The following is a 20,954-nucleotide window of genomic DNA, read 5'->3' as shown; positions in this document are numbered from 1 at the left end:
GATCAACAACTTAGGATCAGCAAGCCCTAAAATAATCTAAAGTTATCTAAACTTAATCTAATAAGATTTCTATTGCAGACTATAATCAAGACGCATGACCTTCTATTGCATGTCTTGATAGGTAGAAACGAAAACCCAAACACTCTACCAAGATGCTAGAGGCCAAAGGGCCAGTTGAGATAATACGAGTACATCATTACGATACAGCCACGAACTTTATGCCCCCCCCCCCCCCCCCCACGGCAAAGCAATTAGATGACGGAAACTGGCCAACCTTGAGGACCATAGGGGCGCGTGAGAATGGATTCATTGAGAAACAGTACTTCTGCATTCCGTCCCGATAGGCTTAGAGGTGATATGAATGCCCGAGCGGAATATTCAAGATGAGAGAGATGCTCTGATACGGTAGAACCACTTCATCATCGAAACACGAAATGTCATGTGAGCATTAAGAAAGTTTATGGGGGAGCAATGAGCGTCCAGTGTCCTTCGAGTAAAATTCTGGCGGGCCGAATACGTGAGGAGAGATGAATGTTGAAAGGATATATACATACGGTCAGCTAGCTTTTTGATCTTGGCAGCTTTCATTCTTGTCATTTTTCTCCTGAATAAAGAGCAACATGGGTATCATACACGCCAAAAATCGAGAGTCTGGGGCATTGGACCCAGGTCCGAATCAAGACGACGCTCGCCCAACCGTAGCTCACGACGAGGTCTTTGGCGATATCACAGAAGATGGACCCAACTACCGCGATGTACGTGCTTCCCATAGGTCCTCTGCAGTACCAAATAGTTACTGACGCCAACAGGTTGGTTGGCTAGGCACTTCTGCACTCATGATGAAGACCCAAATCGGACTCGGCATCCTCTCGATCCCATCGGCGTTCCACACTCTGGGACTCGTCCCCGGCCTCATATGTCTGCTCGTCATTGGAGGCATCACCACTTGGTCTGACTATATTATTGGGATATTCAAGCTTAACCACCGCGAGGTATACGGTATTGACGATGCAGGCGGTATCTTGTTTGGACGCTTCGGACGAGAGTTGCTTGGGATCAGCTTTTCTTTGTGTAAGTGAAGTGAAGTGAAGTGATGACGGACGCTCCGAGTTGAGCTCACTGCTGACCATGACTGTCTGTACAACCTAGTTACCATTTTTGCTTCTGCATCGGGAATATTGGGCATCTCCATCAGTTTCAATGCTTTGTCGACGCATGGGACATGCACAGCTACTTTTGTCGCAGTGGCCGCAATAATCGTCTTTCTATGTGCTAGCATCCGCACCCTGAGTCGCATAAGTTGGCTTGCATGGGTGGGAGTAATCTCTCTCCTGGCAGGCGGTACGTTGAATATCTACCACTCACAGTTGGTTGCCATTGTCGTTGTCATTCATACTGACGGAAGAATCAGTCTATGTCGTTACCATAGCCGTCAGCATCCAAGACCGGCCCTCAGCAGCTCCAAAGATAAATCTCCAACACGAATGGAAGTCCGACTACCAGCTGTATGGAAAGCCGAGCTTCAAGGAAGCAATGTCGGCTCTCTCGACAATGGTCTTTGCCTATGCTGGCACACCCCTGTTTTTCCCTATTGCTGCAGAGATGCGCGACCCTCGCCATTATACCAAAGCGATGCTGCTCTGCCAGTCCGTTGCGACAGCGACATATATCATTGTGGGAGTTATCATCTACTACTACTGTGGCTCCTATGTTGCCTCGCCCGCTCTGGGTTCGGCTGGCAAGACTATTAAGCAAGTTGCTTACGGCCTCGCTTTGCCGGGTCTGATTGTTGGTGCAACCATCAATGCTCATGTAAGTACTTACCTGCTTGATATGATTAGAATTCAGCAGCCTTGAAACAAGATGAGTACTGATACAAAATCTCTATACCTAGGTCACCGGAAAATACGTCTTCGTTCGAGTCCTTCGAGGCTCAAGGCATCTCACAGCCAACACCCTCACTCACTGGGCTACATGGCTAGGCCTGACCTTTTCTGCAGCTTTGTTAGCCTACATCATAGCGAGTGCAATTCCTGTCTTTGGAAGTCTCGTGTCTCTTGTAGGAGCTCTCCTAGGTACTCTGCAAACGTTTCAGCCATATGGTTGCTTCTGGTTGTACGATAACTGGAGCGCAGGAAAGCAGGAGAGACCCCTAAAGTGGGTTCTTATGGTTGTATGGAGTAGTTTTGTGATTCTCTCTGGAACATTTCTGATGATTGCTGGAACATATGGATCTGTTGTCGGCGTTGTTGACTCTTACAAGGCGTCAGGAGGATCGGCAGCCTTTTCGTGTGCTGACAATTCCAACTCTGTCTGAAAGCAGCATCTATAACGACCGCGATCGACAACTGAAGTGAAGCTTGGATGCGACAGTTGGGGGGTTCGGCTAAAGCGCCGTGCCCCGGATAAATATCTGGGGGTGTCAGGGATACACGACCGCGAGTATGGCTGACGATGGAGACAAGTGGTGGGGGTATACGGAGTACGGATAGTTAATAGCGATTGTGGGATGGTATTCCCAAGTCTAAGGTGATTTGCCAGAGTTGCCTGCCTCCCCCGTTGCATTCATTAGTCGGTTGATTGACTAAAGAGAAACAACCAACCAACCAACCAACAAACAAACAAAAATGGCGAGCTGCCGATTCTAGAAATTGACTGATTACCCGAGACTCGTAATCCATTTAATTCCTTACAATTAATGATCAGCTAGTGCAGCATCCCGGCCTACCACTTGCTTGTACAACAGCAATCCCCGCTCAATGGCAGCCGACCTCATCTGTTTGACGATAACACTCACTGGCTGGAGATCTATGGCCGATACCTTGGCTTAGCTGTCATACATACATAGATATGGTATCTCTAAGTTAATACGGATAGCTACCCCGTGCTTTCAGTAGCAACCCATGAAGTCGCAGGCAGAGAGTAGCAAGGATTGGGCCACTCCATGCCATGCCGCGGCTAATGCTACATAACCATTGGTGAGCGTGTCGGCTCATTGCGTGGGCTCTCTTCTTCTGAGGTCATGAACAATGCATCTCCTAAACAAATGTGTAGAGAGCTGCTCAAGTTCATTGACTTGGAATTTCGTACCATGTCTCTCTCCTTTCATACAGCATGTCAGCTGCTAATCCACCACGAGAAGAAGGCTCACGGTTCAGACTACGCCAGCGGCTGAATGGACTCATTCAGAGGCGAGGTCATAATTCTCCAACTGGCCGTGTTGCTGTCGTAGAGAGGTAAGGTTTTCTTCAGCTACTGCTATGAACCTCTAGTGGCTACCTAGTCGACTGACCTCCATATTTGATACACCTAGTCCAGGCGGAACTACCACCCAAGCCCTCCCAACAGAGAATACGGCGGGAGTCACTCTGAGGAGCGAGACAGTCATCCCCCTTGACCAACCCAGCAGGTCTCTTGAAACCGCTACGGTCATTATAGACTGTTTGCCATCCAATGATGCCTCTCCCCCCGCCGCTGTCTCTGGCACAGCAGCCAACGGACGCTTGACCACCTCTCCTCCAACTTCTACTCATGAGGCGGCACCAGCTCCTGAAACTGACATAGACACAGACACTGACGTGGCCGCGGTTGCGCCTGCGGATCATTGGAGTAAGGCCTACCGAGAAGCAGTAGAGAGCATGGGCGAAGAAGTGGATGTTACTATCCTCAAGGGGGAGAGCATCGCCCAGCTATTCAAAGAGCTCGAGACAGTTGATAAGGACGCAACAGACGAGTCCACTTTCCTGCGAGGAGTCCGATACCTCAACTCAATACAGGCCCCGCTGGACCGAATCAAGATGGTTTTGGACATATCGGCGCCTCTCACAGCGCTTGAGCCCACAACCTCTGCCGTATTTGGGGTTATGAGAGGTGTTACAGCGGTTAGTATTGCTGCAGAGATTCAACCAGGACGCGCGTCAAGGCTGATAGTATTATACGCAGCTCGCCATAAGTGTTGCTACTGCAGATTTCGAGTTTGCCAAAAAGATCGTGGAAATGCTGAGGCAGATTTCGTATATTAGCGATTGCGATATCATCGGCCAGAGGGAAGACAGAGTTGATATTCACAAAGCACGGCTTCCTTTATTTCCAGTACAAAAACTCAGCCAAGAATGTATTCTGACCACATGCAGGCACTCGTGTCGGTCTATCGGAAACTCATCGAGTTCTATGCAGCTGCTTATCAGTTTCTGTCCAAGAGAAGGGCTAAGTTGGTATTGGCCGTTGTATCAGACACTGGTACTCTACCGACTCTGGTCCAGGACATTTCGAAAGAAGTCGAAAACCTCCGCAAGGTTGTTGAGAAAGCCACTCTCGATATCGCCCAGGACATCAAGACTATGATGTGTGATGAGAAAGGTATGCCTACGCTACGCCTTTGTTGACTGCCAGTCGCCCTCTCGCAACTTCAAGTGCCATCACAATACTGACCCAAATAGTCTCACAATGGCTGGGCCGTGACAAGCAGAGTCAGCAGAGCCGCCATCATGGCGATTTCAATCACCTTCGAGATGACGCAGCTTGCAACTTCGTGCTAGAACAGCCCGAGTTCAAAACTTGGTACCGAGCACCCGACTATCAACAGCTGGTTATTATTGGAGATATGGGAAGTGGCAAGAGTGTGATAATGAGCTTTCTTATTCAGGAGCTACGTCGGAGAGCCGAGCACCAGCTCGAAAAGCCCATGGTTCTATACCACTATTGCCAGAATGATGAAACCGGGCATGCGTTGTGTATCTTCTCTTCCTTGATTCTGTCACTTCTTCAACAGCGTGTTGGGCTGAAGAAAGCCTTCTTCGACTGGTATAAGCAAGATCTGCTCAGCGGAAATTTCGAACCCGCGACAAATGCCCACATGTTGATTGAAATTTTCGAACAAACTGTCCTAAGGCTCAATCGACCTCTTTTCCTGATAGTTGACGGTCTAGACGAGTGCGACGCAGGCTCCCTCCACATGCTTCTTCAGTCACTGCGCAGCTTGTCTCAGAAGATCTCGGGGCTAAAAGTTGTGCTGTCTTCTCGACCCTGGGGGGGAATACTGGATCAACTAGAGGGATCTCTGAGGGTCGATATTTGTGCTGATCCAGGCAGAGATAAAGTCATCGCTGAAAAGACCGTCAAAACAAGATTAGGATACCTTGACGCACGTCTCCAAGAGCTCATTATCGAGAGGCTGTCTAGTCTTGCAAGAGGAAGTGCCATATGGACCAAGATGACTGTCGAAGCCATTGCTGCGAAGAAGATCATGGCACGTGGCCGCATGAACAAGTTTCTGGAAGAGATGCCACAACCACGGGACCTGTCAAAACTGTACACCGATCTGTTCATCCGATGCGCGGGCAAGGAGCCAGAGGCCCAGGATATGGCAGCTACAGCCTTGGAAGTTCTGGGTGCGGCCAGAAGACGGTTGAGCATCCTAGAACTTGCTTGGGCTGTCGCAACGGGGACAGTTGATGGAGATATTACCACTGTCGCAGGGGTTGCTGAACTGGTCGACTATCAAGGCGTTATGGCCCTCATCCAACCATTTGTTGCTGGCGTCGATTTCGATGATGTCAAGAGACGGCAGGTTATTGTTGCTCACCAATCGGTCAAAGAATTTATATTGAGCGACCTCGGTGCAACCCGGCCTGGACATAACAATTTGGAAAACCCTACAAGGTTGGAGAATGTCATCTTGAACATATGTATTCGATACCTGCTTCTCGACGAGATCGACGAGGCTTCCATTCTTTCCGATGAGCAGACGGCTATGGAGGAACTACCACAAGACGCGGATATCTTTAGTGATGTCGCTGCATCCCCCAGCTTCACTATGGATTGCTCGTGGGAGAACTGGGAGGATGGCATGATTCGCTACGACCCAGCTGACCGAGGATTCGGCGAGTTCTTCGTCTATGCCTCTTGCAACTGGATACATCATTTCGCCTTTGTTACCAAAGAGCCCCTCCCTGATCTTAGTAGCATTGAAAGGCTGTGCCAGCCCAACTCGACTCGATTACTGAATTGGACCAGCCAAAATAGTCGGCCGGACTGCGTAGTCCAGGCAAGATTTGAGTTTGACGGCAGCTTGTACGACCCCTTGAGCATCACGTCGCTCTACGGATCGGAAGTGGTGCTGCTCAAGATGCTTGAAACATCTGACTTGGAGTCTCCCAAATTCTTACCCAACACAGCTATGATCGCTGTTGAGCAGGTCCTACAATGGGCCGACTTACGCAGACTTGGAATGCTGTTTCATGGACGCGGAACTGGTTGCCATCTTCAGAATATTGGCTTCTTTCGTCGTATCATCGAATGGTGGCGCTCTCCAAGCATAAATAACAGCCAGGACTGGGATGCTGCATTTGACGTTATCAACGATATCTCTGACATCTTAATCCGGGAAAGATGGGGTAACGAGCTCCTATGCCTGGCCGCCAGTCACGGCTGTATGCCCATCATTAAACGCTTGATGAATAACGCACAGCAGAATGTTGACCTCAAAGAGGAACTGCTACGTGCGCCTCAGCGCCAACCTCGAAGCTTGGCTCATCCAGGTCACCAGTCCGTTGGAGAGGCCGCATTGGCTGGCCATGTTGATGTTGTCAGGTTCTTGTTAGAGCAAGATGGTATTCAAGGGCATCTTCGTCACCGCAACTCAAAAGGTGAAAACGTCCTACACTTGGCATCTGAGCAGTGTAAGCCTGCTATTTTTCGAGTTCTGGCACCTCGCTTTTGTGAAGGCTTATCACAGAGAGATTGCCAGGGCAGAACTGCGTTGATGCGAGTGGTTGAGAGCTCATCCACTTTACAAAATCACATCGAGTCTGCTCAAGTACTCCTGTCACTGAGCGCAGTCGACCAGAGAATGTTGTCGAAGGATCAACAAGACCTGTTGCACATGGCGGAGCAAATGCATGACCAGGCGATACACAATCTATTATCCAAATTCTGTGAGCCTCACCAAATTGGCACTGCTTAAAATAACTCAAGGGCCACCTACGCGACTTGTTAATGGATTCCGGCCGCTTTGAGATGATTCTTGTCATTGGTGGTGAACATAGGCGCTTGATGTTTTTCATGATAAGAATAATACATATAAAGAGTCCTTGAATTATGATGAATATGTTTTTGGTCAAAGAAGTTCGCTATGAATCCACCTCTTAACAAAATGAAATAGTCCAGATAGCTTGACTAAGAACTTTTAGTTCGAAGCTTCAATACTTGGCCCTTTCTCATCAATCTTTGCAACTCGATCGTAGCTTACGCGCAAGTTTTGCGCTCCGCTCAGGACCCGGGTCAGCATCGCTTCGTGCCGCTCTCCCACGAGACGCTTAAGTGCTCCAACTAAAAAGCCTGCGATAATATCGACAGACCAATCATCAGGGATGAGACTAAGAACATCGTCAATCTCGAACCAGCCGCCGAACCGCTCCAGGAGTGCTCCAGTCTGCTCCACACGATCGCTGACGTTTTCAAGAGCGAGCAACTCATGGAGGACGACGTTGAACAGGCCACGCTGTTCCTCAAATGATGGTCTCTGGGAAGGAGCAGCGCCTGTTGTGCTCGCACCGCCTCGAAGGCAGTATGAGACTGCGGTGTCATAGTCGCCCAGGTTGTGGACCAAAAGGCGGAGGGCATCGTCGTGTTTGCATTCTCTGCCAGCAAGTATGATGGTCTCGGGCACCAAAAGATCATCTGGCAGTTCAGAAATCCGATCTCTTATTGCTGCAGCATCATAATCATTTGCTTCGCCCAAGAGTTGAAGTAGCCTCAAACGGCTGTGCCAGACCTCGTTGTCGTCCGGGGCGTTGTCCCGGAGGAAGTGACTGTATGCAGGCTTAGGAGGCTGCAAAGCGCGGTATGCCTCATATGTCGCTCTGACCAAAGCTCGGCTCTCCTCAGATGATTCTAGATCATGAACCACCACGTCAAGGTAGTACGCCATCAGGTCGTTGATATACGTGGTATGACCCTTGCCAAAAACCAAATGTTCGAGGTAATACTTAACTGCATCAGGTGCCTCCTCTCGTAAGATTGCAACGGCTTCCGCTGGCTCAAATTTGGGTGCGCGTCCCTTGTCTTCGGTAAAAACTTGGACACCAAGCTTTGGGTTGCGATTTGCAAGCCACACACCATATTCTTGGACAAGAGCCTGGCTGCTGACCTTGGTCAGATACTCACGAACTCGCTGTTCTCCCTCCCGGAGTTCCTGCCCTACGTCCTGCTCGCCTTCGATTATCCGCCTCCAAGTGGCCAGAACATCTCCTGACAGTTTCCGGCTTTGGTACAGGCGACTTAGCACGAAGAGTCGATGGTATGTTTCGAGTAAATCAACTGCACGGTCAAAGCAGTCGACACCCTTATCTACAACCTCGTATAGCTCAGATCTCACAACGCCCCCCTTGCCCAACCCCTTGGGTGAGTGTTGATCAATCTCGAGAAGGACGAGCAGCAGCGCCGCATCAACTGTGTGAAACACTTCTCTCTCGTCGGCCACACTGCCGAACCCTTTCTTCTTGCGCCATGTTCCAAGAAATCTCCGAAGAAAGTGCATCGTCCTCGGCTCCAGTGTCCCAATACTGTCCTTAGATGTCATCTGGAACTCCCTGCTTCTGAGGTAAGCATCGGCGGTTCTTCTGACGCCGCCATATATCCAGATCCCACGTGAGCCTTCTATTATCTCGTTTCGAACGCTAGGAATCAGGGAAAGGACCACTCTGGGGTCAAGACCACTCTCGATTAGCACTTCTTCAAGAGCTTTTACGTCTTTTTCCGTAAACTGCTTATCTTCAGGAGACTTCAGCAAGTTCGTCAAAAGCAAGATGCCAGCTTTCTGCCGTAAATATCCATAAGTCATAAATTCCAACTCGCTTTGGGGTTCTCGGCCCCTGACGGAGTTGATAGTGGTGAATATTGCCTGCCTGTCCAGCTCGGCGGGGCTAAAAACATCTCCAACGCAAGCTGCTTCCAAGGCGGCATCAAGTTGTATAAGTAAAGGATTGCGAATAGCCCACCAGATGCGGCTACCACTCCAGACTGCCAATCTTGCCTCAGCCTTGGCAAGTTGTCGAGCAAATTCCTCGCCCTCTGCATTGCGATTTGCCTCCCACTCTTCTGGTAACGATTCTTCGTCTTGTGAGTCAATGTTTCTGTCAAAAAGTTCCTTCTCTTTTGAGAGATGTTCTATTGACAGTGCTGTCCTCGAGTCTGGTGTCTTGGCTGAAGATGAAGGATCCGGGGTGCCAGGCGATATTGAAACAGAGAAAGGAGTGTATCGCCTTTGCGATAATTTCTGAACAATCTCATCGAATCGCGTTTCTTCGCTGCCAGCAAGCGAACGAATGCCGTAGACCCCATCAGCCTCTCTGGCCGTCAACCAGAACTTCTGTGGGTTTGGGTCCGAACCCGCATCAAATCTTTGAATCTCTAGTCCATATTCCAAGCCTTCCTTTTCTCTCGTCATCGAGGCCAGAACATAACCGTCTTCTTCCTGCATTGAAGATGGCTGTGACGAGTTAGCATTCAAAGGCGGGCTATCTACGACGACCTCCTTGGGGTATCTGGTAAACTCAAGAGTAGGCCTCGTGGGATCGCCATCCAGATTCACAAACATGCCAATTCCTGGCTCCAGGGGGTCAGTTCCAGTAACAATCAAGAATTCGTCAGGAGTCGGAGAAGTGATGTGAGGCTTTAGAAAGACGGACCCAGGCCTTGGTCGAGGGTCAGTAGACTGAGAAGGTGTGCCGGATGGTGACGGGGCAGCTGGAAGAGGTTTATCGAGTGAAGGAGGATTTGGTGTTGAAGCTCTCTCCATTGATGGCCTGGGGCTTATCGACGGTTGCGGCGAGGTGTTGCGGCCAAGGAAATCTTCACCCTCGTTACTACGATGATCTTGTCGACGGATACTATCCAATATTGAGCCGCCCAAGCTCGTGCTCCGACTATGGCTTGGGACTTCGCTAGACGTGCGGTTTCCGGTAGAAGAGGAGCTTCGGAGCAGCCCACTTGCTGTGTCCGCTCCAATCCTTTGAGCATGTCCAATTTCACTGGGCGAGGTTGTTTCTTCCAAGGATGAAATGCTCATCAAGGGGATCTTGAGCTGTTGTTCCACGTCAATAAGCGCATACGACTTAGAGTCCGCGACACAAGCGATTGAGTCCCTACGGACTGAGAGGGTGCTTCCAGAGAAGTCGATTTTCTATATTGTGTGAGTGGTGGGCTCTCACTCCATGCGCTGATACGTACCTTAAAAGCGCGCGCGTCCTCGCCTACACGCACAACCTGAATCTTTCGCATAAGAGAGAGGAGGATAGTGACACCTCCACCCCTCTCTGCACTTCCATCGTCGAGCAAGGGCTCATTCAAATCAATACCACCTATCCAACTACAGTTCTTGACTAGAGTTGTTCCAAAAACGGGGCTAAGTTCGGGAAGCGAATAGAAAGTGACGGTCCAATTGCAAAGGATACACGCTTTGCCGACACGAGGTAGTAGGAGGATTTGCTGAACGCCGGGTCGCGAGTTCGGAGTGCCTGGAGTTTCGACATATTGAGGACATAGTCGAGATGCGAGGATATAAACGGGTTGCCCCGATCGATCGTTTGGGTCCGGTGGAATTTGTACGAAGTGAAGCAGCTCGGAGGCAGATGTGCCAACGTACAGATTCGCATCTGCATGCGCAAAGGTCAACTGTGAGCGCAAACACTCAGTATCAATGCCGAAACTACTTACCCAGATAATCTACGCAGTTGATCTTGATATCATCTTTGGAGCCGTCTGCAGATAGTGGCACCTCATCCAATAAAGTCCTGAGAATATAAGGGCCAACCTCGCGACTGGTACTGGTTAGCCCTGGGCTTGTAATTGAAGGCCCATCGCCTGAGCCATCTGATGTCATAGCGGCGTTGTTATCAACAGCATCATTTGAGCGAACAGCGCATGTCGTGTTGTGCCTCTGCGGATTAGAAAACGTTGTATCCAGGCACCCGAGGCTGGCTGGCTGGCGTATGTTGACATCAGTTAAGTGGATCTACGTACCTGAAGCTCTGGAAGCTGACGGGACCTAGGTAGGTAGGTAGGTACTCCGTACCTTGAGTGGATAGTCGCCGGGCTTAATTAGTGTCTGTGTTCACTGACCTGCAAGGCTGCGGGGGATCAGTCCATGGAACTGCCCCTGCAACCTTGTCGTTATCAGCCTGACAGCTCTTGTGGCCAATAAGCTTGTTATGACACGCGCAACCTGGCCCCAAGTTATCGAGAAGGGAGATGAAACACATTCCTTCCTATTCATCAGCACAACCTCATGGCCCCCATTTAACCACGACAGCAACGACCTCCTACGACCATTGAACGACAGCATCAACTGCAAAACACTCGCTTTAACACATCCGCGGCGTTTGAGGCTGCCATATCCACTCCTTTGCGCCGCCCCTGATCGCCAGCTCAATACAACGCCATGACTGACGCAGCCGTCGAGGCTGCTCTGGCGAGCACAACCGAAGCTCCTACACCTGCGCCCACCTTTGAAGGAGAGAACAAGTTTCAGCATGCGATATCAGCATGGAGAAGTACGGTTTCCAGCGAACACCAGTTGTAGCAGTTACTGACATATTGCCTGGACAGCCATCGATCTCACAACCCTTGTCTCGACTCTCGACAATACAGCTTCAGACATTGTCGCATACCAGCGGGACTCAACTGTCCAACGTAAAGAACTCGCCCAAAAGACCAAAGAATTCCGCAAGCTCGATGATGCGGCCAAGCTTACAGAAATCAAGGGACTATTGAAATGTACCAACAAGATCCTATCATATACTGATACGGACTAACATCATCGCAGCCTATCAGACCTTTATCGACCTCCTTACGAACCACTCCAAGTCTGTAAACTCGGCATTTCTTCAAACATATGCATCGTTCTCTGATGCTCCAGATCCGTATCCACTTCTTGAGGCCTCAGTTGATTCTATGCTCTTGTCCGAAGATACCTTACCAAAGATTACCGAAGAAAACCAGCACCTCCAAGAGAACGTCTCGAAACTTTCAAGTCAACTGGAAGAGACCGAATCAAAGCTCCAGAATGAACGAAAGGTTCGAAGAGAGCTGGAGGACAACCTAGAGAAACGTGTTAAGGAAGTTGAGACATCGTGGAACGCTGTGCTAGAGGAGAAGACAGATAACTGGGAGGCCAAGGAGAAGGCATTGGAAGATAAGCTGGAGAAGCAAGAGCGTCTTCTGACCGAGATGCGCGCAAGTTACGAGGTTAATCAGCGCCTGGGCAAGAATGGCGACGACCAAGAGGTTCATCGCAACAATGTTTCGAGCGCTGAGCTTGAGATGCTCCATGCAGATTTGGATCGCACAAGCTCTCGCCTAGCCGAGGTTGAGGCACGAAACGAACAAATGCGACTGGAGCTGGCACAAGCCAAGTCATCAGCCCAACAGCAACCTGAGACAAGTCTTGAGGACGATCCTGGATATATGCGTGTGAGGTCAGAGAACCAGTCCATGATCCGCAAGCTGGATGCCGCTCGTGTGGAGAAGGAGGGTCTCAAACGAGAACTAGATGGCAAGTTGCGATCTACTGAAAGAGAGGTGAACACTCTCAAGGAGGAGAGGGATACCTTGAAGAGCAAGGTTCAAAAATGGAGTGACTACGAGGACATCAAGCAGGAGCTTGAGGTTCTCAAAAGTATTGAGTTCTCCACAGGTGATGATGACGAAGTAAGAGAGCACCCTGAGGCAAAGGATGCAGAGGGTAATTCTCTGGAGAAGCTTCTCTTGGCGCGAAACAAGAAGTTGGGCGATGAGTTGACGGTGCTACGTGTTTCGCATAACGATTTGCAAAGTCGATTGGAGGATCTTGAAGAGGAACTCTCAAAAACTACCGCCGAATTGGAGAGAGCCCAGAAGCTCAACCAGAAACTGGAGAGTGATTTAGAGACAATCCAAGAAGAGGGTGCCAACGCATTCCCATCTGGTGCATCTGTAGCTGGAACATATGTCACCCGGGCAATGGGCCGCAAGAGTGGCAGAATCTCACCAACATCGTCAATCATTAGTGGTATGGATCCTCGCATGGGAGGAGGCGAGCCTGGCGAACGAGTCTATGGAGGAGGCTCGGGCATGTTGCCCATGGTCACGGCCCAGCGAGACCGTTACAAGAAGAAGAATGCGGAACTTGAGGAAGAACTGTCAGATACGCACCGAACAGTCTCGCAGCTACGCCAGGAAGTCGCAGCGCTTCAGAAGGATAACCTGAATCTCTACGAGAAGACAAGATATGTTTCAACATACAACCGAGGAGGAGGTGCAGCGACATCTTCGGCGTACGGGGCGAATCCAAACCCATCAACAGTGTCGATTGGCGAAACGGGCAATCCTGGCATCGCTATGGACCGATACCGCCAGGCATACGAGTCCAATATTTCTCCATTTGCAGCTTTCCGTGGGCGAGAGTCTGCTCGAGCCTACAAACGGATGAGTTTACCAGAACGAGCAGTCTACTCATTGACGCGCACAGTACTTGCTTCGCGAACCAGCCGAAACTTGTTTGCTGCATACTGCGTAGCACTCCATTTGCTGGTATTTGTAACATTGTATTGGCTCAGTTCATCAGATGTCCAGCGGGTAACCCATCTTGAGTCCGCCGCGGCAGCGGCAGCTGGAGTTGCCGGGGGCTCACTTGGCAGTCCAATGGACGGAGCGCCTAAAGATCCTGCCAAGTAGAGGCCGATGCGCCGTCTTGTTTTGTAAGTGTTTTTCTCAAAAGCCGGAAAGGGAATGTGTCAATGAATCTCCGCGGGAGATGGTACTGTATCAATATCAGGATAGACCTGCGTTAAGACCGGGTCGGTAGTGGAGTCATTGAATTCTGTATCTGAGATCTCGTGCTATGTACTGTACATATCAGGGAAGCAAGCGATATCTCGTGCGTTTGAAGCGAGATCCATGCCATACCATGCCAAGAGGGATGGTATTATTGTGTTGGGTGGTGAGAACCTTGAATTAGACCATAACATGATCCACCTAAGCAACACCCTCAAGAAAAAATCAAGTAAACATGTGACAGGCTTGTTCTAGACAGCCTCTGAGGTCCGCTAAAACATGCAAGTCATGATGTCGATACTAGAAGCTTGGCTATATTCGTCTTGATGTGCGAAAATAGCCCGTCCCAATAAGAGGGGTGCGGGGCCAGTTGCTATTTTCTGCAGCCGCTGGCCGCTTATCGCGGCCCGCAGACATGCATGATCCGCGGTCCAATCAGAGACTCGGAGGCTGGCGGCAAGCTACACATGGCCCTGTATGTAATTTACTACGGTCAAGGGACTTTGTTTCTCGTTTCTTGGGAGGACTTGGATGTTTTGATGCTGGGATGAGGTTGGTTCGTCAGTGGCGCCGAGAGAACTTGGGATCTATTGAAGGGATCCTTGGGTTGGCTTGGGGATGGAGAGGGTAATGTTGAGAGGCTGGAGTGTGACTTGGACTCAAGAGTTTTCGTAGCAATGCGGTCATACAGAAAAGTGAAGGGAATGTAGTACAACGGCTCTCATCAATGCTGGCTGGGTACCGCTGTATGACATGTACAGACTACCTAGTACCTAAAATTGCATGTAAATAGGCGGTCTATCTGGAGAACAGGGTCAGATATTTGTCTGTGTATTATTTCAATGACAGACTCGACTGCACGAGCCCAGATCGCACATGGCAAAGTGCATAAAAAAAAACCGCGGAATTGTTATTGTCGTGGCATTTCCTCGTGCTCATCTCCATTTCTAAACGCCCATGCATCCATGCATGCATCCATGGATCCATATGCCGACGCCCGAGCCAGGCGCTTAAACTAATCCCTCCCGCCAATCACAACCCCAGCAACTCTCTTGAACAATCAGATGGTTGGCTCTCGTTGCTCAATCTTGTTCCCGGATCACATATGAGCCAGACGTTGCATGTCCATCTCAGACATTGCAAAAAGGCTGGTGTTTATTTTTGTGTCCAGATCTTGGCAGATAATCCAATCATGGATGGCCAGTTGCTCAGACCTACCGCCCGGACTCTAATGTACTGTAGGTACTGTACGCTTAGGCGCGTGTAACAGGGTCTTGGCCTGAGGGGAAGGCTGGTATATTAAGAGATGGGTTCGTCGCCTCACGGTGTTGAGGAAGAAAGAGGCAGGAAAAGAATCTCTCTGCATTTGTCTGTCTGTCTGTCTGTATACACTCAAAGACGCTGAGCGTTCTTTTTTCCTTTTTGTCTCTTTTTTCCTTTATCTGTTATTTCCTTATTTCCTAGGGTCAACAAGTTCTCTGTCTCAAGTCTCGTTACGGTCGATTATCTATAAACATTGGATTTCTGTTGTTTCTTGGGTTCAATTTCTCTTAACGGCATACGTCTTGACGACTCGAAACAATACTGACACGCTTATACCCTCGATATCATACACAAACACATACACACAAACCACTCTCTATACTCGACCAACTTTAAGATGCAATTATCAACACTTGTCGCTTCTGTCCTCGCGGTGACTGCCTCTGCAGCACCAACCTATCCTACTGCTACTGTCACAAATGCTGGATCCGTCATTGACACATTAGGGTCATTGTCTGGTTACTTCAATTTGGTAGCGGATAAGGTCAAGGCGGTCAAGTCCTTTGGAACGGCTCCTGTCTGTGATCTCTCACAAGCCAAGATGCCTCTCGGTATGTCACCACTATCCAGTGCTTGTTCTCTTTTGGCTAACCAGTGTTTCAGATGGTCAGCTACCTTCCCCAGCCAAGGGTCTGAAGCTGGTTCATGTCGCTATCGGCCGGGGTACACAAAACTATACATGCGATACCAGCAAGCCTTCGTCAGCCCCCGTTGCTACTGGTGCTGTAGCCACTCTGTTCAACGGCAGCTGCGTCGCCGCGATGTACCCAGATCTGATCGAACGCATCCCTGGAATGGCCGTTCACTTCCCTCTATCAGACGCAAACAAGCTTGGCCCTGCATCTCTCGCTGAGTCTGGTCACCATTATTTCACCGCCGATGGTACGCCCTTCTTCGACCTCCGCACTCCCAACCAAGACATTGGCGAGGCTCCATGTGCAAAGAACAGCAGCGCTCCTGCTCCATCTCTCTCTGCCAAGGGACAGCTTGGTGAGAATGCTGTGCCATGGCTCAGACTCACCACCATTCAAGGTGCTACCCACAAGATGAAGGAAGTCTACCGAACTACAACAGCCGGCGGCAGCGCCCCTGCAACTTGCCAGGGTATGGATGCTGAATTCGAGGTTGAATATGCCACATTGTGAGTGCTTCTTTACAAGATCGAGTAAATATAGAGCACGATGACTAACATTGCATCAGATATTGGTTCTGGGCTGGCGATATTGAAGAAGATGACGCGTAAAGTGAAAGAAAGGGAGCAACTGGATTTTCATGGGTTGGTATTATTTTGAATTTGATGGTATTCTTCTCTTATACACGTAGATAGTATTGCTTTGGACGTAATATCCCGGATGTTAGCGACATGGAGGTCAATAATTCAACTTGTGACTTGAGCTTCGATTCTTCTCAGTGAACTCGTACGGTCGGGGTTTTTACCGGAGCGGAAGACTTTTAATCTTATAAAATCATATCATTGTAACGACGTGATGCACTTCGTAAGCATACGCATTTGGTCCCTCTAATGTTGTAACGCAGCTTCATGATCTCCGGCATTCTCCGGGCTCCAGGCTACCGTCCGTATTCTGATGGATCTCCCCATGGGGATGCCCACAGGGCTAATCCCTGAACTCAAGTTGAATCGAGCGGCAAAACGGATATCAGTGTAGCTTTCTGTTGTAGGTACCTTAGTGATGGTGATTTGCATCATCTCATAGTTTCTAAAGAGAGTTAAAAATACGCCTCTCCGTCCTAAGCGAGCAACAGTTACCTGTAATTCAGAAGAACAGACTTTGCGCTGTTCGAATGTCGCTACAAAACTCTAGGCACGAAGAAACTCAATCAATCCAAAGAGGCAACATACTTATTAACGGCAGCAACCCAATATAACTTGAACAGAAACTTTCACCATAACTCAATCCTACCTATACAGCGTCCGTACAAATATTTGCAGGCGGCTTCACTTCCAATTTGCACCCGTCGTGAAGGTGTATTTGTGGCACGGAACATGGCCGATGGGGCACTCAGGTACCCTCCAGAAGTGGCGGGGATCACTCGCTACCCTGGACTGCCCATGTCTCTCCCCCACATCCTAAGGTTAGGTTAGTTACTCTTACGTCTAAACATACCTAAACATGCCATCCCCATCTTCAACTCATCAATTTTCTCCCCTCGGAGCCGCAATCGCACAATTAACCCCGGCATAGATCGACAGCTATTCTACCAACTACCGGGAGACGAGGGCCCTGTCCCCTCGATTTCACTCTCCCCCAGACACATACGTTTGCCACCAGGCATTGGCTGCATCGATCCGATCCAACCCGCTCATGTACCTCCAGTCTTGACCTTGACTGCAGCCGACCGAGCACTACATCACGGATTCATCCATTCACCTATTCACACTGATTACGACAAAAGAGAGACACCCCCGGCGGCTATTCACCTTCAACATTCATCTTTGCTGCACGACATCGAACTATTACTATTATTTCTCTTCTTCATACTAAACCCCTTCGTCCTCTTCTCTTTCTCCAGTCCCTGCTGCTCCAACGCCCCGCCATCAGAGTGCCTTGACGGCATCTTCGCCCTCCGTCCGACCGAAAGTAAATCGCCTCAACCGTTAATTCTCGCAGTCACTCGATTCTGACAGCTCTCTCAACGGAACCCAAGACTTTCAGTCCGTCTACCCATCGCGCTTATGGATCCCAATTGGATTGACGCCATCGACCCAGCATCGAGCCAGAGAAGACCAAGCACTGCTCCTCCGTCCTGTGACGAAGAAATGCCCACTCTCCTTGAACTGTCAGATTCCCATGAAAGAGGCCAAGCGATGTCCGCCGTTACATGGCCCACGAACGAAATTCCGGTTGAGATTTTCGAGATCATCATTTCATACCTCACCCGCCTCGAGGTCAGATGTTTGCGACTTGTCTGTAAAGAATTCGAGAACAAGGCTTCTGCACAGTACTTCCGAAATGTTGTCGTGCCCTTCAAGTCGGAGCTTTACAGCAAGTTGGATCGTGATGAAAACGGGGCCTTTAAGCGCACGTCCTCCGCTCTCCTCTCAAATGGGATGCGCATCTTCCAGTCTTTTGGTCCACACATCCGGCGCTTTGCCCTGTCTTTGGAACTTGACGAGGACACGCTCTCATACCCTCCAGTGAAGCCTTCTCAAGAAGCTATACCCTCTTTCTGGGGCATATACCGCTGGCCACATGGCACTTACCACCGATATACTGATCTTGAAGGTCTCGAACAAACGGCTGACGAAACTGAGGCCATGAAGGAAGCGCTCAAGTGTCTGGTTAAAGTCACAAATCTTGGACTCTGTTGCGATGCTGGCCTTGGATTTCTGTCGGGGCCCGATCACATCGCACGAGGTGCAACCACTCTCCATCCTGTGTTTGCAACGCAGAATTGGCGTCACACTGGTTCTGAGGCACAAGCTCGGAAGCAACCAATCGTCACCATGTCCGACCTAAATGAAATGGTCAAGGATTTCAGAAAGCCTGTGTTTGAGAACCCCATTAGTTTCAAGCGAACAGTTCTGCAAAAGATGGCCTCAGATGCTGGGTACTCAGGCTCCCAGATCAACGAAGCTGTACTCATGCTGTTAGAGACTGAAGGCACCAATATCAACGCGATTGACTTTGATGAGAGAGCAACCATAATCACTGAGATGGAAGCTAGACGAGTAATGGCGCAAAACACACATCGTGCTGACTTTGAACCAGCCGCCTCAGAGGCGGTCAACCACCCGCTGATTCCCGCCAGTCTCACAAGAGCACAGAAAGAAATGCTCCTCGAGCTCGAGTGGGCACATCGCGCCATGATCCAGTCCTATGTCATTGGCCTTATCGACAATGCCCGGGACAACTGCTTCAAAAACCTTACCACCATCACGATTGCTAAGATTCCCAGTAGCCATGTGTATATCCTTTGTCGGCATGAGCTGTGGCAGAATCTATCGTCTCTCACCAATGTTTCGCTGGGGGTTATTGCTGACTGGCGACGCGTTTCCAAGTCTGCACCGGGCTGTGTAGAAGATGACGCAGTTTCTCCTGTTGAGGCTGTTGGTAAGGTTTATCAATTGCTCAACAATTACATTGGCGCTCAGCGACACATCGAAAGCCTTCACTTTGAATGGATCTGTGGTGGAGAGTTTGCTCCTGGGACATATCAGCGAAACCACCACATCCTTCCAGCACCGTTCTTTGAACAACCTCAACTCATGACTCGCATTGATAGCCCCAAGACTAACACGGACGATCTCTTGTCATTGCCGTTTATTAAACATTTATCACTCAAGAACTGCTGGGCCTCGCCGCATGTCCTTTTGCAAACAATACGCAATATGGCCTTGTCCGCACTCGAGAAGCTCGATCTGGAATCTGTATCACTTTCCGGTCCACCGACTCTCACTCCCCAAGCTCCACTCCAGCAAGCTGGCGCAGCAAACAATGCTCATCTGCTGAACATGATTGGGATGCACCCTGCACCTCCTGGGGTGCTGGTACCTCCGCCTACCAATATAGCGAATGGAGTTGTTGCACCATTCCCATTCAACGCAACGGCTCAGCAGATTGCAGGAGTATTCGGAGCGGCTTTCATGCCACCGCCACCACCCAACAATCAGGCTCCTCCGCCGCCCCCTCCACCTGCAGCTATGGATATCTTACAGCAACCAGATGTATTATCTTGGGCAGGCATCATAGAGCATTTCTCTCCAAGCATCAAGATCAGAGACATCTTGAGTGCCAGAGACGAGCTGAATTTGAATATCTCGAGCCTGCCAGCCCCTGACCAGGCGGAACCCCTAGCGCAGCACATCCCTGCGCCGCAGCGCCTACGCTTAGACGAGAAGAAGTATACTCTGAAGTGCCTCTCCTTCAAGTCCTGTGGGTATGTTACAGTCGACTCACCGGCTTTAAATACTCGGAGTATCTTGCCGCATGGCGCTCAGGGCCTTGGGGCCAACGGCAATCCGCACATCCAGGACCTATCACCTCTGATGCAGAAGTGCCGGGACAAGCTTCTCTGCCGGATCGTTCCTTGCTTAAGGAACCAGGAGCTACTGCAGCTTACAACTGCTTTCGGTATGGACATGGGATGGGCCAATGTATATGATGAGCGTACAATTTACGACGCTAGAGCGGATGGTGTTGAGCAACCCGGAAAAGGACGATTTTCGGGCACAGTTGATGCTGCCAGTATTGCAGGGGCACGAGATGCCGAGGCCATGGTGAGCCTAGACTTTTAGTTCAGGCTCTATGGTGACTATACTTGATTCCCCAATTTTCGTATTACCGCTCAGTAACCAAGATAATGGCCAGACGCTTCCGCAAGGGCTGGATGATCAGGACGGCGTATAGTACCCACTGCTGCTAATAAATGACGACTCACCATGGACAGATGGTGAGAACTGAACGGTTGGGCTTAGCATTGCTGTAATAGAAAGGATGGCAGAGGCGTTTGGTAATTGTTTTTCGAAAACTGGCATGGGAAAAGGCAATCGGGCCTCGCAGAATTGGACGGGATGGCTAATGTCGTAATGATCGCTGAGTGAAAATCGAGCCAGGGGACTTTGCTCCCATCGCATTCGCTATGTTGCTAGTTGGGATCAGATAAGTTTGCTCAATCGATAGCTGCTAGTAAGCCTGGTATAAGTAATGATATCGAACACCTTGGAGGAGTGTGATATATGTTCAGTGTCGCTAAATCCAACCTGATGCAATGCCTCACTCGTGACCGACTATCGTGAGTCTACGGGATGCATCAGCGCTGAGTTTTACTAATTAATCATGTCACATTGCTTCTTCTGA

General features: G+C 49.8%; 7 protein-coding genes across 7 annotated transcripts; 6 read left to right on the top strand and 1 right to left on the bottom strand.

The window, feature by feature from the left end:
- Nucleotides 1-620: 620 nt before the first annotated feature.
- J7337_010621 (uncharacterized protein) lies at nucleotides 621-1,079 on the top strand (the record flags this gene model as incomplete). The annotated part of the gene is made up of 2 exons (XM_044828196.1): nucleotides 621-755; nucleotides 810-1,079. 2 exons carry the CDS (start codon nucleotides 621-623, stop codon nucleotides 1,077-1,079), a joined length of 405 nt encoding a protein of 134 aa, XP_044676750.1.
- Nucleotides 1,080-1,533: 454 nt separating this feature from the next.
- J7337_010620 (uncharacterized protein) lies at nucleotides 1,534-2,317 on the top strand (the record flags this gene model as incomplete). Its single annotated transcript, XM_044828195.1, has 2 exons — nucleotides 1,534-1,812; nucleotides 1,895-2,317. 2 exons carry the CDS (start codon nucleotides 1,534-1,536, stop codon nucleotides 2,315-2,317), a joined length of 702 nt encoding a protein of 233 aa, XP_044676749.1.
- Nucleotides 2,318-3,114: 797 nt separating this feature from the next.
- J7337_010619 (uncharacterized protein) lies at nucleotides 3,115-6,964 on the top strand (the record flags this gene model as incomplete). Its single annotated transcript, XM_044828194.1, has 4 exons — nucleotides 3,115-3,236; nucleotides 3,314-3,881; nucleotides 4,134-4,359; nucleotides 4,440-6,964. 4 exons carry the CDS (start codon nucleotides 3,115-3,117, stop codon nucleotides 6,962-6,964), a joined length of 3,441 nt encoding a protein of 1,146 aa, XP_044676748.1.
- Nucleotides 6,965-7,186: 222 nt separating this feature from the next.
- J7337_010618 (uncharacterized protein) lies at nucleotides 7,187-10,882 on the bottom strand (the record flags this gene model as incomplete). The annotated part of the gene is made up of 3 exons (XM_044828193.1): nucleotides 7,187-10,183; nucleotides 10,231-10,655; nucleotides 10,717-10,882. The coding sequence occupies 3 exons, from the start codon at nucleotides 10,880-10,882 to the stop codon at nucleotides 7,187-7,189; spliced, it is 3,588 nt and encodes a 1,195-aa protein (XP_044676747.1).
- Nucleotides 10,883-11,440: 558 nt separating this feature from the next.
- J7337_010617 (uncharacterized protein) lies at nucleotides 11,441-13,713 on the top strand (the record flags this gene model as incomplete). Its single annotated transcript, XM_044828192.1, has 3 exons — nucleotides 11,441-11,552; nucleotides 11,608-11,775; nucleotides 11,825-13,713. 3 exons carry the CDS (start codon nucleotides 11,441-11,443, stop codon nucleotides 13,711-13,713), a joined length of 2,169 nt encoding a protein of 722 aa, XP_044676746.1.
- Nucleotides 13,714-15,472: 1,759 nt separating this feature from the next.
- On the top strand, nucleotides 15,473-16,378 carry J7337_010616 (uncharacterized protein; the record flags this gene model as incomplete). Its single annotated transcript, XM_044828191.1, has 3 exons — nucleotides 15,473-15,686; nucleotides 15,739-16,276; nucleotides 16,336-16,378. 3 exons carry the CDS (start codon nucleotides 15,473-15,475, stop codon nucleotides 16,376-16,378), a joined length of 795 nt encoding a protein of 264 aa, XP_044676745.1.
- A 1,452-nt stretch (nucleotides 16,379-17,830) lies between these two features.
- J7337_010615 (uncharacterized protein) lies at nucleotides 17,831-20,392 on the top strand (the record flags this gene model as incomplete). Its single annotated transcript, XM_044828190.1, has 1 exon — nucleotides 17,831-20,392. One exon carries the CDS (start codon nucleotides 17,831-17,833, stop codon nucleotides 20,390-20,392), a length of 2,562 nt encoding a protein of 853 aa, XP_044676744.1.
- Nucleotides 20,393-20,954: the final 562 nt, after the last annotated feature.

This window comes from Fusarium musae, chromosome 8 (assembly GCF_019915245.1).
Source record: "Fusarium musae strain F31 chromosome 8, whole genome shotgun sequence".
NCBI lineage: Eukaryota > Fungi > Ascomycota > Sordariomycetes > Hypocreales > Nectriaceae > Fusarium > Fusarium musae.
The sequence above is the reverse complement of the archived record's forward strand: the minus strand, read 5'-3'. Positions and strand labels throughout refer to the sequence as shown.